Source organism: Atta cephalotes (genome assembly GCF_000143395.1).
Source record: "Atta cephalotes unplaced genomic scaffold scaffold00030, whole genome shotgun sequence".
Lineage (NCBI taxonomy): Eukaryota > Metazoa > Arthropoda > Insecta > Hymenoptera > Formicidae > Atta > Atta cephalotes.
In genome coordinates this window covers 1,834,484-1,850,674 of record NW_012130094.1, presented here as the reverse complement: position 1 = coordinate 1,850,674, position 16,191 = coordinate 1,834,484, and the positions used below count along the sequence as shown (strand labels likewise).

Here is a 16,191-nt window from a genome sequence, read left to right as displayed (position 1 = left end):
AACTTTTAGTTAACCGTTACGTATTAAACGTTAATTAACGTTAACTACTTACTATAACTACTAACTACTACACTACACTACACACACACACACACACTACACACACACACACACACACACACACACACACACACACACACACACACACACACACACACACACACACACACACACACACACACACACACACACACGCACGCATGCACGCACGCACGCACGCACGCACGCACGCACGCACGCACGCACGCACGCACGCACGCATATATTATAGAAGAAAGGAAATGTTAAAAAGAGTATTATATTACTATTGACAATAATACTATTGCCAATAATATATATATATATATATATATAGAGTTAGAAAATTTGTGTTGATATAATACATTTCATATGTCTCAAACGGTTCCAAAATTTTTGTATTAATAAAGTGAATAGGATATATGTAAGTTAGGATATATGTAAAAAATTAGTAAAAAATGTAACACTGATTTGTAAGCAAATTATGAAAGCATATTACTTCACTAAAACTAACATTTATATATAATATCTTAAATTAACACAATTAAAAATTAAAGCAAAAAAAAAGATTAATAAGTTAAAACATAGTAATTAGAACGCTAATGTTCTTTATTTGGTTGAATGTTTTGACTATACTTTGAATTTTAGCTCAGCATGCTCTCAGTTGTATTCTATTATTGATCAGTCAAATACAAAATGAGAGAATACGAAAGATTTAATATTATTCCATAAAATCTGACGATATAACATAAATTTAATGATTACAATGATTAAATAATCAAATAAGAAGAATTAGTGAGAGATGACTCACTGATAGGTTTAGAAGCCTGAGATTGAAACTTTAGATTGAATATTTTAACACGAAATATTCAAATAATATAATTGCGTTATGTTAAATTACACTCGGATATGTTCAAAATTTTAACAAGGACCGGTATTTTAATACAAATATATACAAATGATTTTACTGTGCAATATAATATTATAGATAGATGCAGATATTTGTAAATAATAAACTGAGAACAGAAAAGTACGCCAGATAAAGTCGTCTTATCATTTAGTGAAATAACATGTTCAGAGAGACAGAATTTGATGTAGACAGTTGGAATTAAAATTTCGGCTCTGGAAAGATTCAATATAATCGATCGCATTGGGTTCGACGTACTATGACATATGCAATTGTAGACAATGCGTCTGTCGAGGTGCGTGGAATGGCGTGAATGAGCGTCAGCTTCGTCGTTGTCATTGCAACTCGATGCTGCATTTAGCGCAGTTGAACGATGACTGGTCGATGCAAACACAATGCCGGTAATGGGGTGTGGGTCTTCTCGAGATGCGACAACGACCGCGATAATGACTCGCGCGCAAACAGACTCACGTAGAGCCTGCGTGCGTTATGTACAAACGCCGGATTTCTAAATTGCACGCAATTGCCGGAAACATCGGGACGCGCTCGTAATGCATAATCATGTGTTCCGCACGGACTGTCAAATTCTCGTCAGTTTCAAGTTCTGCCCGAGAGAAACGAGAGTCAATGACTCGCTTGTGGCAACACGCGTTTCAAGCGTACGGCATCGCCGCGGCCGCAAATAGCCGCGAGAAACAGACGAGTCGCGGGTCATTTAACCGAAGCTTAGGAAATTATTAATCACCGGAAGCGACCGCAGTCGGATAAATCTACGAACTGAAACATTATTTGAGCCTCTAGTGGAATCCTATTATACAGCTGCTCGAACATTTCCTACATCTCTTCCTACATCTCCTCCTTTTCCACTGTTCGTAAAATTTATTAATCTACGATTCCGTCTAACAGCTTTATTTATTTCATTCCAAAAAAGATGAAAAAGAAAGTTAGAGATATATTTTAAGTTTATAACGTTGTCTCTCAAAATACTCAACTGATAAATTTTATGAAAACTTAAATAAATTTATCGCCAATATTTCACAGCTGGTTGAGAATAACACGCGTAATTTCAGCGGTGTAATTTTCTGGTCTACAAATAAGATAAAACGTTTAGTGAGCACTATATGTCTTACGAGCGAAATATTATATGTATAATGTAACAAAATTGAATAATGCACTTTAACAGCATCTACATTTATAAATGATTCGTGAAAAAAAATCATTCCGCTCGAATTCACGACAAGTACGGTTTAGTTGAAGTATCTAAAAATTTAGATAAATACAAATCTGAAAAAATATGCTGAATCATCAAAATAATTATATGCACAGGTAGTATACGTTCAAGTATAACACACTGCAATATTTCAAATGTTTTAACATTTTAGTAGGCTCGAGCATCCAATATAATTATTTTGATGGATCATTAAAATTATTTTCAGATCTGTATTTACTTAAATTGTTAGATACTTCAACAAAATCATTCTTTCTGTGTACAAGCGGTCTACCTATGAATAGTATATACATAGTAGTGGAACGAAGTCGAATAAGAGTCGGTCTCGTGCAATTTCTTGGCTGTTACAGGTCGACCGTATTTCAAACTCGGTTTGTATCACAACCACCTGTTCGGTACACGAGAACAAGAGGTCGCGGATGCAGTACGACTGCATCGCGCACTCATAGACTCCTTGCCGTGGCAAAGAACGTGCATTACTTGCTGCGAACTTCTTTTCGAGAACACAATGTGGGAATATAATAACAGAAGCAATATTGCCATCTTATTTATAAATCTCATAAATCTCTTCCGCTACATTTAATATTTAATATTTAATATTTAATAATTTAATACTTAATAACGCGTGAATGCATTGCAATTTCAATTATATTCTTAATAATGTTATGTTACCGGAAATCTTTTCGTCGATTAATGAAACACATAAAGTCATTAGGATTTGAAATATTATATTAATTAATGACGTACGAAAAGCACGGTTTTGCTGAAGTATTTAAAAGTATTGAGCTAGATCTGAAAATAATTTTGTTTGGATCATTAAAATAATGTCGGACGCTCAAACTGATTGCTAGAATATCAAATTTGTTTACAAAATTATTGCTCATTATGCTTGACTTTCTTATATAATTATTTTCATGATCCAACAAATTATTTTTAAATCTAATAATAATTTTTGGACCATCAAAATTACTTATGTAAAACGTTTAAGCTGATTACTTAGAATATTAAAATTTTTATAGCACTGACATTAACACAACATTCTACATAATGTTTTTGTAATTCTATTGATGATCTAATGATCTAACGAAATTATTATTTCAAATCCGTATCCATCTAAAATTTTAGATAGTTTAGCAAAATTGTTCTTTCTAAAAAGGGATAGATTTATCCATAAATTTATTTCCTTCAAAATTCGATCACGTCATTCACATATATATAAGTCACAAACACTATGATACAAATAAAAATATTTGAAAACGTTCTTTCTTGGAAAAGCTGAATGTGGAACATCAAGATTGAGAAAAATTATGCGGCATATTGAATGGTGCAACGGTCATGTGACCGTACTTTAATGCGACTGTCTTTAATAGGCTCAGATAACGACATGGAAATCAACTTACTGAAGCCTCGATAACGAATTCGTGAGAGGTCCGAAGCGACGTGCGTCTCTCTGACATCCTCGAATCGACAAAGTACATCGTGATCCGAACGTGCGCGATCACGTGACAAAAGGTGCCCGTTGCTTCGACGCGAATTTCATTCTTGGGAGATTGATAATCTTTTTATGGGACGAGGAGGACAACCGTTGTAAAAAAAGAAAAAAGCTGTAAGGAGATAATCGCGCATAAAGACTTATTGCCCCACAATTATTTTTCCAAGATATACTTCTCGTAAAAATACGTTCTTATTTTATCTTTATTCTATCTTCTAGATATTATCTTTTTATTTTTATTCTGTTCATATTTTATATGATATACTATAAAACTATAATATTATATTGTCTAACGTATATAAAACATATTTTATATTATTTTTGTCTTTAGACATATGTAGGTGTCCTCAAGGTAATAAATCGTACAAAGTCTTTTTTACATTAATTTTAAACATTAGATCGTTATGATTAGATAATATATATGATAATTTTCAAAACATTGAAAGTTAAATCGTAACTATATAATATTCAAAATTAATAATCAAGAAAGACTGTATGAGTTATTACTCAAAGACCACATCTAAAGATAACGCAAAAATAATATAAAATACATTTTACATACTTCAGACAGTATATATCTTACAGTATATGTTAGATCGTTAAGATTTAATTTTCAACGAAATTAAATCATAACGATATGATATTCGAAATTAATGTAAGAAAAACTGTATGGTTTATTACCTCCAAGATCACAAGATTAATGTGCAATAAATCATTTTCTTTGACGCGCCTCGCAATTTCGCTTCGAATATCCCAGCCTCGGTAAAACGTCGAGACTAACTAGAAGCATGTGCAATACCGATATTCGTAAATACGCGTTCGCAGAAAAAAAATCCAACGATGAAAATTACGAGGTGACTACACACCAAGAGGCGCCATGAGCTGCTCTTAAGTTCCGCTCAACTTATGAATAGTATTCCTTGTATGTACTCCTTGTATGTATATTCTCATGAGACGAGTGCGAGTTCATTGCGGCGATTCTATCTTCAGTTTCGATGGGAACGTTCGCTCCTTCTCTCTCGAGGGAACCTCTCGGTACCGGCTTGAAATAAATCGATCGGGACGCGCGTTCGCGCGGAATAGAAACGCTCGATTTGCAATTACCCAGCAAGTTCGCTTCGGGCGTCATTAGAGACTTTGAAAGTCGTGGAGATACGATGCTCTATTACGCCATTTAATGATGTTAATCTATGGCGGTCGCGAGAGCGGGTTATTAATCGCGTACGTGGACGACTCTGAAAACATGTAATTTTGTTTCAAATCTATGTATCGCCGTTGATAAACGCACGCGTATGCATGACGGAAACTTTGATGCTACGCCGCCGGCTTCATCGTTTGCCGATGAGGTAACAAACGCTTGGAGAAGTTATTTTTTGCATTGCTCTATTCATTCTTATAAAAACAAATTAATTAAGTTCGCCTCGCTATTGGATGTCTTCATAAAGAGATTACTGGAGAACAGAAATGTTCAGTTGAACATTGAGATTGCATTTGCTTGGTTGAAAATATTTTTTAAGCCAAATATATCACTCTCTTGCTTCAAAAGACACAACTTAAAAAATTAAACAATATGATACGAATTTGGACCGATGAGAATAAATCTAATTAAATATGGAAATTCCTATATTTCTCCGGTCACAACTTAGTATTTACACATTTCTGTGTAATTTATGTACATATAATTTGTATACATTCTTCAAAATCAGATATGTATCTGAATTCACATAGAAATATTTAAACGCAAAGATTCGCTTTAATAAAAAAAATTAAATTTCCCAGAAAAGGGGAAAAATTATTTTTCTAACTTAACTTGACAAAAAATTATTGATTATTAAAGAATACACGGAAAAAATGATTTTATTAAAATATCTGAAAATTTAGCTAGATCTGAAAATAATTTTGTTAAATTCCCGAGCAGCAATTCATTGGCGAAACATTGGTTAAACATTAGCATACATTAGGGATATGTATTCAGATTTTTTTACATCACCATTTTTTAATAGTAAGAATTTTGACAATTCTTTATTAAATTAGTTCATAATTGATATGATAATATTTCTTTAATTCGTTCTTGTAATAACTTGAAAATCATATTTTTTTTAGTTATTTCATTTTTTAAATCAGGCGGAGCGATATATACTTTTTCAAACATTTTTTGTATTTACAGCGTACGATATTGCAGGTGCAGATTGCTCTTATCGAAAGCTGCCTTGTCGGATTTCCAACGCGAGGTACCGATAGTCCCCGCAAAGTACTGACAGATTAAGAGATACACGATGTGCAAAACGCTAAAATATCCGTGAATCCCGTGATCCAATTGCGCACGGATGCATCTCGGCGGGATGCACGATGCGGAAACGCACGTTTCGCACGCGCGGCGAAGATCAAAGGATGTTCGCACGCCGCGGCGCGGCGTGCTTGCACTGCCCTTCAGATTTCTCCGACGCGTTCGTTTTCGAGGCGCGGTTAATGGACGTAACGCGCGCACATTGCGTTTACGTGTCTGTATGGTAATTCGCCGCGTGCGTACAATTAAACCTTCGCTCTTCCGTACGAGCGTGTCGTAAATAATCGATATTAATCGCATCGCGTTGTTCTGCCTTGATTTTGAATTCGCACCTCGGAAAGGTGAACGGTTGCCCGCTCTCGTTCATTCCAGATTAACGCTCGATATTTGACCGATTCAATATACGTTGCGCATGACAAGCATATAAAGTCATTGCATATATATTTACAATTAGTGTTCTTGCTCTGCGAACGAATTGTACACGGTGACGATAAAACGCGTTCGATATAGTATTTTTAACCCTAATTCGCGAATCCAGTTGACATTTCCTTCAACTACGTGAAAAATTGTTTATAACAATTATTTTTCATAACCTCGCAACTTTAAGTTACGTAATTTTATTCTTCAGATTTTAATCCTCAAAAAGAAAAAATAATCATTTAAGTTAACTTTAAGCGAAGACACATTAATTTAAAGTATATTGGATTCGCGAATGTCAATTCAAGAAATTTCGGAACGATTAAAGTTAAAATGGAAGACTTCAAATTATTATCCGAAATTACTATTTCGTTAAAACGATCGCTTTAGTTTCAGACTGATTCGCTAATTCATTTCCAAATAATCACGAATTCTATTTAAAAATTTCTGTATAAATAAACAAAATGTAGTAAATAAAAAGCAATGCATACTTTTTTCTAAAAGAAGTTCATTCATTTCTAAGATTTATACTGTGAATTTCGATCAAAGAAACTTTATATAGCTGGATTTATTTTGTCAGAGCGATAACAGTTGAACGCAAAGAGATAATGAGAAAGACTTGTGTCACAAATGTGACAATACACAATAAACATATACAAAGAGTTTCAGAAATATTGAGTTTTCTGTCAAATACAATACTTTTCATCAGATTAGAATTGACATCTCCACTTCTAATCTAACAAAGTAGCTTTGAATTTAAAATTCAAATTGATGATTCTGTCAAATAAAGCTCTATTTAATTGTATAATAAAGTTAATAATGTAAATGGAACTCAATATTGTATATATAAATATAATTAACTAATTACATTAAGTTCCATTTAATATTATAATATAACTAATATTGTATCCATCAATTACATTAAGTTTCACTTAATATTATAATTATAATATAATTAATATTATAATAAAGCTTTGTTAATTATTCACATAATTAAAATTTAATTTATTAAATCCATATATTGTTTGACTGTATCTAACATGAAACCTAAATGACAAAGAAATCGTGACTTTCCTGATCCTGTTTCGGAGGTACACGATTGCGGGAAAGTGCATGGATTCTGGGACGCCCTGTGTACTCATTTCGGTAAACGACCGCATACCATATGTAATGTGTACCGCATGTGATCCGCGGAAAGTCTATGCAGTAATCGTATCCGTGCACGTCCAGACTCAATATAATTACCATACGGATCTGCCACAGATTGCTTATTGTTCGTCGTCGATTTTACTTTTTTTCTTCTGGAGGGAGAGGGGCAAGAAGAGGGGGAGGTTCATCCCCTCACTGGCAGGGGATTAACGTTGCACGCGGATGATGCGAGTTATTGTACCTTCACGGACGTCAACGTCGACGAGCGACGTGTAGGCTCTCTCTTGAATCGTTTCGCCGCGAACGATTTTATTCGCAGAGCATGGTAAAAGTGCACTCACAAGGTAGCCAGGCACGTTTCCAACCCCCCCCCGCGGTGAATAATCTCGAAAAACGAATCCATGTTAAATACTTTGTTTTTATTTTAGTCGATTACTCTCGGCGTTCGATCGATAATAACTCATAATTTGTGTAATCTGTGACGATTTGTGACGCTAGCAAGAATATAATTTATGAAAAATATAATTCTTTACAGTATTTATTAACGATATTATTAAATCACTTGTCAATTTAATTTGTAATATTACATATTCCAGCTCAGTTTAGGATTGTACTTCCAGATCGATAAATAATAAATTGTACAATTTATACAAAATTATTACTAGGCAGCAAGACTCACTTTGACCAAATATGGACTTTTTCACTTTCACTTTCACTTTTACATTTTTAACATTTTTACTTACTATTATAATTTATGAATTATGAATATTGGAGGCTGCTCAAATTTTTTGAAAAAATAAAAACAGATTCGTAAGTAATGTCGAATTTCGGCTTCATTCCGTCAGAATTCATTTCGACATGATAAAAAGCAAAATATTGTACATTATTACACTTTTATATAATTAACTCTATGCAGTGTTATAAAACATTATATACTTGTTCTGCCAGAAAAAGCGCTTTTATTTCAGTGCAGCAAAACATTCGCGCGAGACAGAAGATAACCGCAATACGGCATGGCATAACTAATTTTTCGCATTTCTACGCTTTGTGTCTGCTTCCACTGTTAAAGCGGGAATTTAATAACCTCGCTGTAGAAATTTTTATGCACCGCAGTTACTTCGCTATTAAAACAGGAGTAATTAGCACTTGTTCCGCGTACGTACCACGGAAATTCGAGATAAGGGAACAGAGAAATTTGCAGAGATTCATGTTCTTCCGTTTCTGACGCATAAAGATATTCCGCGCCGGAAAATAGCCAACTTTAATAATCCTAAAATACTTGTTTACAAAAAATTAAAACCAAATATAATTATGTAATGAGAAAGAGAGGAAAGAATTGTAGAAAAATGCATGAAAAATAAAGACTCGCATGTATTAGTTTTTAAATTTCATAATATTTTCATACACCTATGAAAAAATTAATTTATTTTAAACTGTAGAAAACTTGACATAAAATCATTATATGTATCATAATAATATAAAAACCGGAAAATCTATTTTATAGCTTCCTCTCCTAAAAGTAAAATTTTACTTTAAATCTGTATACTCACATATTACATCCTTCGTTTTTTATTAAAGCGACTTCGAACTGACCGCGGTTCTTGAACGACCAATGTTATTACACAATATTTGAAATATTACGCAATCATTGATCGTCTGGAGATTATATTAAAATTATTTTGAATTTTCTAAAGAGGATATCAATATTATACAATAATATTATTCGTCTAGAAGTCACTTAATCGAAATTAAAGAGCTATAACAGCTAAAAATAAAAATTTAAAACGTAATTTTATCTTTAAACTAAAAAATAGATTTTTCGTTTTGTATCACTATACATATGTAATAATTTTATATTGCTTTTATATCACTACAATACATATCTAATAATGTCATGTCATTTTTATCGTACAACGAACAATGCGAGAGTGAAGATTTAGATACAAGGAATGAATATCACATGAAGTCACGTTTCGAGAAAAGAATCGACCAAAAGACAAGACACGTGCAACCGAGAAGATCGGAATTCTGCATTTTTTTTTCGAAGAAACCGAAAACGCAACGGTGCACTTGCCTGATCAAGACCCGGTAATTATGCAACGGCATCGGCATGCACATGGTATAAAGAGAGACGGCCGCGGATAACAAGAGATTCTCTGCCCGGAGCATCGAAGGTAACGAGAGCGAGGATTGATGTCCCGTTCTGCAGGCTTGGTGCGCGCGATGCGCACACATCGAGAGAATTATTACGAGAGGTGTTCGCCATTAGAATAAACCACAGTGTACGCATCGGGGAAAAAGAGAGACGTCCCGTCGTTAAGATGACGAGCTTGATGATCAAAGGGTCTTATTTCGCGTGAGAATAGGAATTTTCTTGCTCATCCGGTCTTCTCGCTTCGTCCCGATTAAAATTAATTCGTAAAATACACCGCAGCTCAAATTGCACATTCATTACGCATATCGCACATTCATCGCGCGAATCGATCTTAGGCGACGCTAGAGTTAACTTAATAAGAATCTGTTAATCCGAGACAAAACTGTTTACTCTTATAATGTAAAAACGGGAAGTTTTTCGCACCCGAGTGAGTCTTCTTCAAAATAAATTTCGAAAGAGATTTAACGAAATTTTATTTTTTATTTAACCAGAAATCTCTAACTAGAATTCTAGATCGTTCATTTTCCACCAGAATTTCAGTTAATTCAAATATTTTTTTCCGTGTGTGAATTTTCATGTCTTCGTATAGGCGTGGTACAGTAATAAAGATAAACATAAAGAAAAGAATTTTATTTTTCCCAATTTTTTATTTTTATAACTTCTGATTTATTTAATTTTTTATTTTTTATTTCTGATCTATCTAGAATTTTTATTACTGTATTAATGTAACTTTTGAATAAACTTCTAATTTTTCTGAAACTTTCTACTATTCTACTACACTGAGAAAAAAGTTATTAACTTGATTACATGCGTTTAGTTCGTAGTGATTATTTAATTCAAATATTTATATATTTAGATTAACAAAATCTTGTTTTAAAACATGTTAATTGTTTAATTTAACAAATATTTATTTGAATTATTAAATATTTGCTTGATAGCCTGTAATCGCTGTATTTAATTGAATCAATCAATATTTTTTTGAAACAGCCTTTTTTCTCAGTGTAGTCATTTATTAGTATATTTATATTTATCTGATTTTATTTGCGAATTTTTGAGCGGCTTTTTTCTTCGTGTTCAAGTGAGCTTTCAAAATAAATTTTGAAAGAGTGTAAAAAATGAAAGAGTTTAATGTATTTTTTCCCAACTCTTTAATAACTTGTGATCTGTTTAGTTTTCTTGTACTTTTTTTATTTCTGATCTTTCTAAAGTTGTTGTTCTTTTTGTAACGTTTAAATAATGCTTCTAAATTTTCGAGAAACTTCTTACTATTTTCTGCTGCTTATTTCATATATGTACATTTACCTGACTTTATTTTGATAATAATCCATACTCATAAAGATTAAGAGATAATAACTACTGTAAATGTTTCACCGTCTAATCGTTACCTTCAACAACGCTTATAAATTCATCAATGCCACCTGTGTGTTCTAACGACCGAGTATCTCCCGTTTTGCATACCGGCGCTTAATTATATCGTAACTCACTCGCGTGCAGCGAGTTACTCTCGATGTATCTTCCACGAGCGCGCTTCAGATTTTGCACGCAGAAAGCACGCTTTCAAGCGGTACCTCAAACCTGCGTGTTATTCAAATGTAGAGGTACAGGATGTCCGGCTCGAATGTATATTTTCAACGAGTATCTTGAATAATTTATAATATCTGACCTCTTATCTTCGAAAAATTTAATGTTATTGGATTCGAATTTGGCTTTAAAAATCTTCGACATACATTGATCGTCGAATGTTTTCAAGGCAGCTAAATTTAGTGCAACTTACTTTTTGTCTTTTTCTAATTGTAATAATTAACAAAAGACGAGTAAGTTGAAAACCGAGATTGAAAACAAGCATAAAATATTCAAAGACAGATGAATAGATATCTGAATTTGAGATTCTCTCTCCAAAATCTGAAAGATTCGAATCTCCATATTTTTAATCACATACGCGATTTCCTTACATTTTTGCTGATACTTTACTGACCTTTGTACTTTCTAATTCTGGCATGATCGAGTTAAAGAAATAAGTCTCGACACGCTGAATTCACATCAATTAAAAGCTCAACATGAGTCACGCTTGTCATGTTTTAAATTGTAACATTCAGGTAGAACTTCTTGCCATCATGTACCTACTTCATCACACTATTATTAAAAATTTAATACGCATATTTTTCGCGTACATGTTGAATTGTACACCCAGAGAAAAGATTTGCAAAGTTTAATGTTATTTGATTCTTTAAAAATTTTCGACATGTATTGATCGAATGTTTTCAAGACAGCTAAACTTTAGTGCAACTTACTTTTCGTCTTTTTCTAGTTCTAATAATTAACAAAAGATTAGTAAGTTGAACCGAGATTAAAGTTAATGAAAACGGATATAAGATATTCAAAGACGGATAAATATTTGAAATCATGATTTGAAGGCCATTTCTTAGATTTGAACATAATTTCTTTAAATCAAATAAATTTTATTTAATTTGACAAAATAATATTTAAATCAAAGAAATTTTTTCACAAATCAAAGAAATTGTTTCTTTAATTGTATAGCAAAGAAACATTTCTTTAATCAGTTGAAGCAACCTGAGTGTATTATTTCTGTACCATGCTTATATGAAGACATGAAAATTTATATAAACATAAATAAATTCGAATAAGAAGAATAATAGTGCTACTTACCCGAAATCCAGCCTAATCACGGTGGACCGGCGACCTCGTCGATGCGGAAATCCGGGAAAGATGCACGGCGGCGGCGAGTCATCTTTCGATTTTCGTAAATGGTCCATTTGCTCCGAGGCTCAGGCCATCCTGTAGACGAAACATGAAGTCATTAACAGGACAAGTGGTACAGACAGCGTAAGAAAGACGCCACGCAACAAATCACGATGCCATGTAAGGGCGAGAGGCAAGACGGAAGGGACAAGACGAGGGCTGACTTGATCGTCTTAACTTTCAGGGGGAAGGTTAAGCTTCCCATTTCTTTTTTTCTCATCCAAACGACGCAACCAAGCTTTAATGCGCCATCCGTCGTCACGCTGGCGCTTATTAGATTCGCTCTGAATTCCTCTTAAAGCTTCACGACACGTCTGGAAACACTAACAGCTCAGAGAGCCGACGGTTCAGCAATTATTTCAACACCGACGCGTGTCGCAAATGTGTGTGCATGTATGTCGACGACGTCGACAAAAAAATTAGGGCACATTCAATACGTTCTCTTCTACTGACTGTAATAATGTAGCCACTTTGTGGGACATTATAATTAAAGCGTGAGATAAATTGATTTCAAATAAACGACCTATCAATTATATTTTCTTACTTCTATATATAATTTAATGCAATTATTTTACATTCAAAGCTAGTTAGAAAAGTTATCTAGTTAATCAAAATCAATGATTTCTGCAGCAAGTCAAGTGTGGTAATTATTTGTATATGGTCGTTATGTTAGAAAGCTAATAGATAACGATAATTAATCCGGAAATTGCATTACTGTCAAGAATTATCCTCAACAAGCAGATGAATGTTATCTATATTTAGAAGTTAAATTGAGTAAGTAAATAATTTTATTTTTAATTTGTACAATGTTCAATGATATCCATAATCACATCAAATTTCAGCGAAGCCAGAGTAATTATCGCGCAATATCGTCATTTTCTCTTATATACGATATACGCAATTTTAAAATGTTTACTACTAACAAGGCAACTTCGGAACTACTCGATTTTGTTGGGCTCTGGGTACATGTAAAGAATAAAATATTGGACTTATATATATTTTTTTATATAACCTTGCTTATCGCAAGGTTTAGACATCACGCAATCCATCAAAATAAAATTTTTTTATTTTCGAAAAATGTGAATACTAAAAGTATAAAATACCATAAAATTTTATAGAAAACATTTTTTATATACCTCATAGTTTCCAAGATATTCGTTGAAAATAAAAAAAATCTGTTATTTTCATGGATTCTTTCGATCCCTAAAACTTAAAAAAAATTTAAGCAGATAAAAAAATATGGATACAATATTTTTTTATGCTCTATAATGTACATATCTAAAGTTCATCAAAATGAATAAGAAACAGTTCCGATGATTTCCTTGTAAATTCTTAAGGAAATTCACGGAAAAAACAATTTTGTTAAAATATCTAAAAATTTAGCAATGCAAATTTAAAAGTAACTTTGACGTTTCAAATTTCACTATCAAAATAATTATATAAGACTCTTAAACTGCTGATTGCTGGAATATCAAAACTTTTTGCAGTACTTATGCTTAAAATTCCTACATAATTATTTCGATAGTCCAACAAAATTATTTTCGGATCTATATCTTACAGTTAAATTGTTAAATACTTCAGCAAAATCGTTCTTTACATACATAACAGTTAGTTAATGAAACGCACATTATTGTAATATCAAAACAGATATCACTTGCAGACGCACATCCAATCAATTTACGCTTTGTGATACTCTCGGTTCTATTTTAGCTAACAATTCTGTTTTAACCAGACATCGGGAAAACTGTGATTACATGCGCGATTTGCGAGTAGAGCACTCGCAGATGAATTGGTCGGATAAGAGTTGTAATGGACACACAATTTATAGTGTTGATATATTAAGTCGCTATTTGATGGATATAAAGAAGATCTATGTTGCGGTTTTAGTCGCAAGACGTGCGAGGATCTGTTGTATGAACAGCTGCGAGGAATATGTGAGTGCGCAGAGAGAAGCGGCCCTATGATAAATTACAGGAAAAATTGATGATAAATTTGTTCTCCTCCGACGTCGCCTTTTCCGACGCGTTTGATATCTTTAATTTTATGTCCACCATAACAGCCTTTAAACGAGTAAATACATTCAAAAATGTAGACGCAAGCGTTATGTCGCACCGAAAAATAAAATTATGTATGTCATACGTAAAATATTTGAAAAGTAACCGACTACATTTATTTGTCTGCTCTATTTGTTATTTATTTGATAGCTCTTTTCTAGCATTGAAAACATCCTGATAATTAATACCATATGTATAATTTTTAATGTATCACGTAATTAATTAAAAAAAAAAAAATTTGTCATGAATAATTAATATTTCTAATATACATAGTATAATATTCAAGTAGTTAGATATTTTTATAAACAAACGATATTTCTCATCAGTACATATCAATATTAATTTTTAAATGCAAAGTGTAACTTTTCATCATAAGCCAGTTTTTTCGACTAAATTTTTTTGCATTATTCATCTTTTTCTTTCTCTATCGTCAAAGAAAAAGACGAAAGATGAATCGCACAAGAAAAGAAGGGCTTTATATACATATATATATAAAACTGTGAAGTTTAGAATTCTTACATAAATATGGCATTCCTAGAAAATCAATAAAAGTAACTTACGTTTGAACTTACGTTCAAAAGTATTATAAGTAGATAAACAAAATTTAATAATTATTTTGGAGTAGTTGACTCGCTTCGTTCACTCACCGTCGTGCCTGCTCGCCTAATCCCACTCAGCAGGAGCGGCAGGTGGACCTTCCGTCTCAGCCCACGTGGCACACATGTCCCGTAACCCTCGCGCAACCCCGCGCGGAAAAAAGGGTTGCACGTCGCTGGTCTCGTTCCGAAAGTACACGCAACCACAACAATTGGTCTCCCTTTCGAAGAGGAGATGAGACAGGAAAGGAACCGCACCACTTTGTTGAACCAACGTGGAGATGTCGAAGGGTTGCGACGAACGAGAAGGAGATATGAAGATGCGTACACGCTCGAAAAACGAATCGCGGCTTCCGGCCTCCGCGTGAACTCGGCAGGAAGAACGGCGGGCGTGTGTAGCGCGCACGAACGCCGCCGCGACAGGAGTGATAGTGGCGAAAGTGGGAGACCCTCCAGGAAATATATAGGTCCGCGGGGTGGTGTGGTGGTGGACCACACGAGCGAGAGAAGGGGGAGGAGGCTCGCGCCGCGCACGCATCCCTCTACGCGTTATGTTGCGCTGTGTATCTCGCGGGATGTATATCGCTATTAAATATTCATATTATGTCAATTTATGATATATTATTAATACAATTTGTTTTTAATCATTTCTTAATAGGAGGACTATTAAGAGTCGGCGCAGTAAACAGTGCGTAATCCCATTTATACAAATTACTTTAATGTATCATAATTAAATTACAATACAAATCACCTCATTTGACTGATGATAATTTGTATTGTAGTTTGATATCTTGAAGTAATTTGGATAAATGTAATTGCACTGTTTACCGCGCTGATCATTAATGGCCCTCTTATTATTGATATTTTTGTTTCTTAAAAGATAATAGAAATCCTTTGTGATAATATTATTATTTCAATTTTATTATTTGATATTTAATTATTTCTATAAGTTATCACTGCTTCTATTCAATATATCATTAACTTAATTAAACAAATTTAACTAAAAAAATATATTAAATTTGACATAAATTTAATTTATTATTTACTAAACTCATAAGTTAATATGGACGTGATTTATTTTGAAATTAATTATAGAAATGGATTTACATTTGGCACACATATATATAC

General features: G+C 33.3%; 1 protein-coding gene across 1 annotated transcript in view; it reads right to left on the bottom strand.

Moving 5' to 3' along the window:
- The window catches only part of LOC105620876 (A disintegrin and metalloproteinase with thrombospondin motifs 18-like), a 65,209-nt gene extending 52,782 nt beyond the window's left edge, over positions 1-12,427 (bottom strand). The window contains exon 1 of the mRNA XM_012202351.1: positions 12,321-12,427. Coding sequence (XP_012057741.1) covers positions 12,321-12,427 — 107 coding nt within the window. The remainder of the gene's footprint in view (positions 1-12,320) is intronic.
- Positions 12,428-16,191: the final 3,764 nt, after the last annotated feature.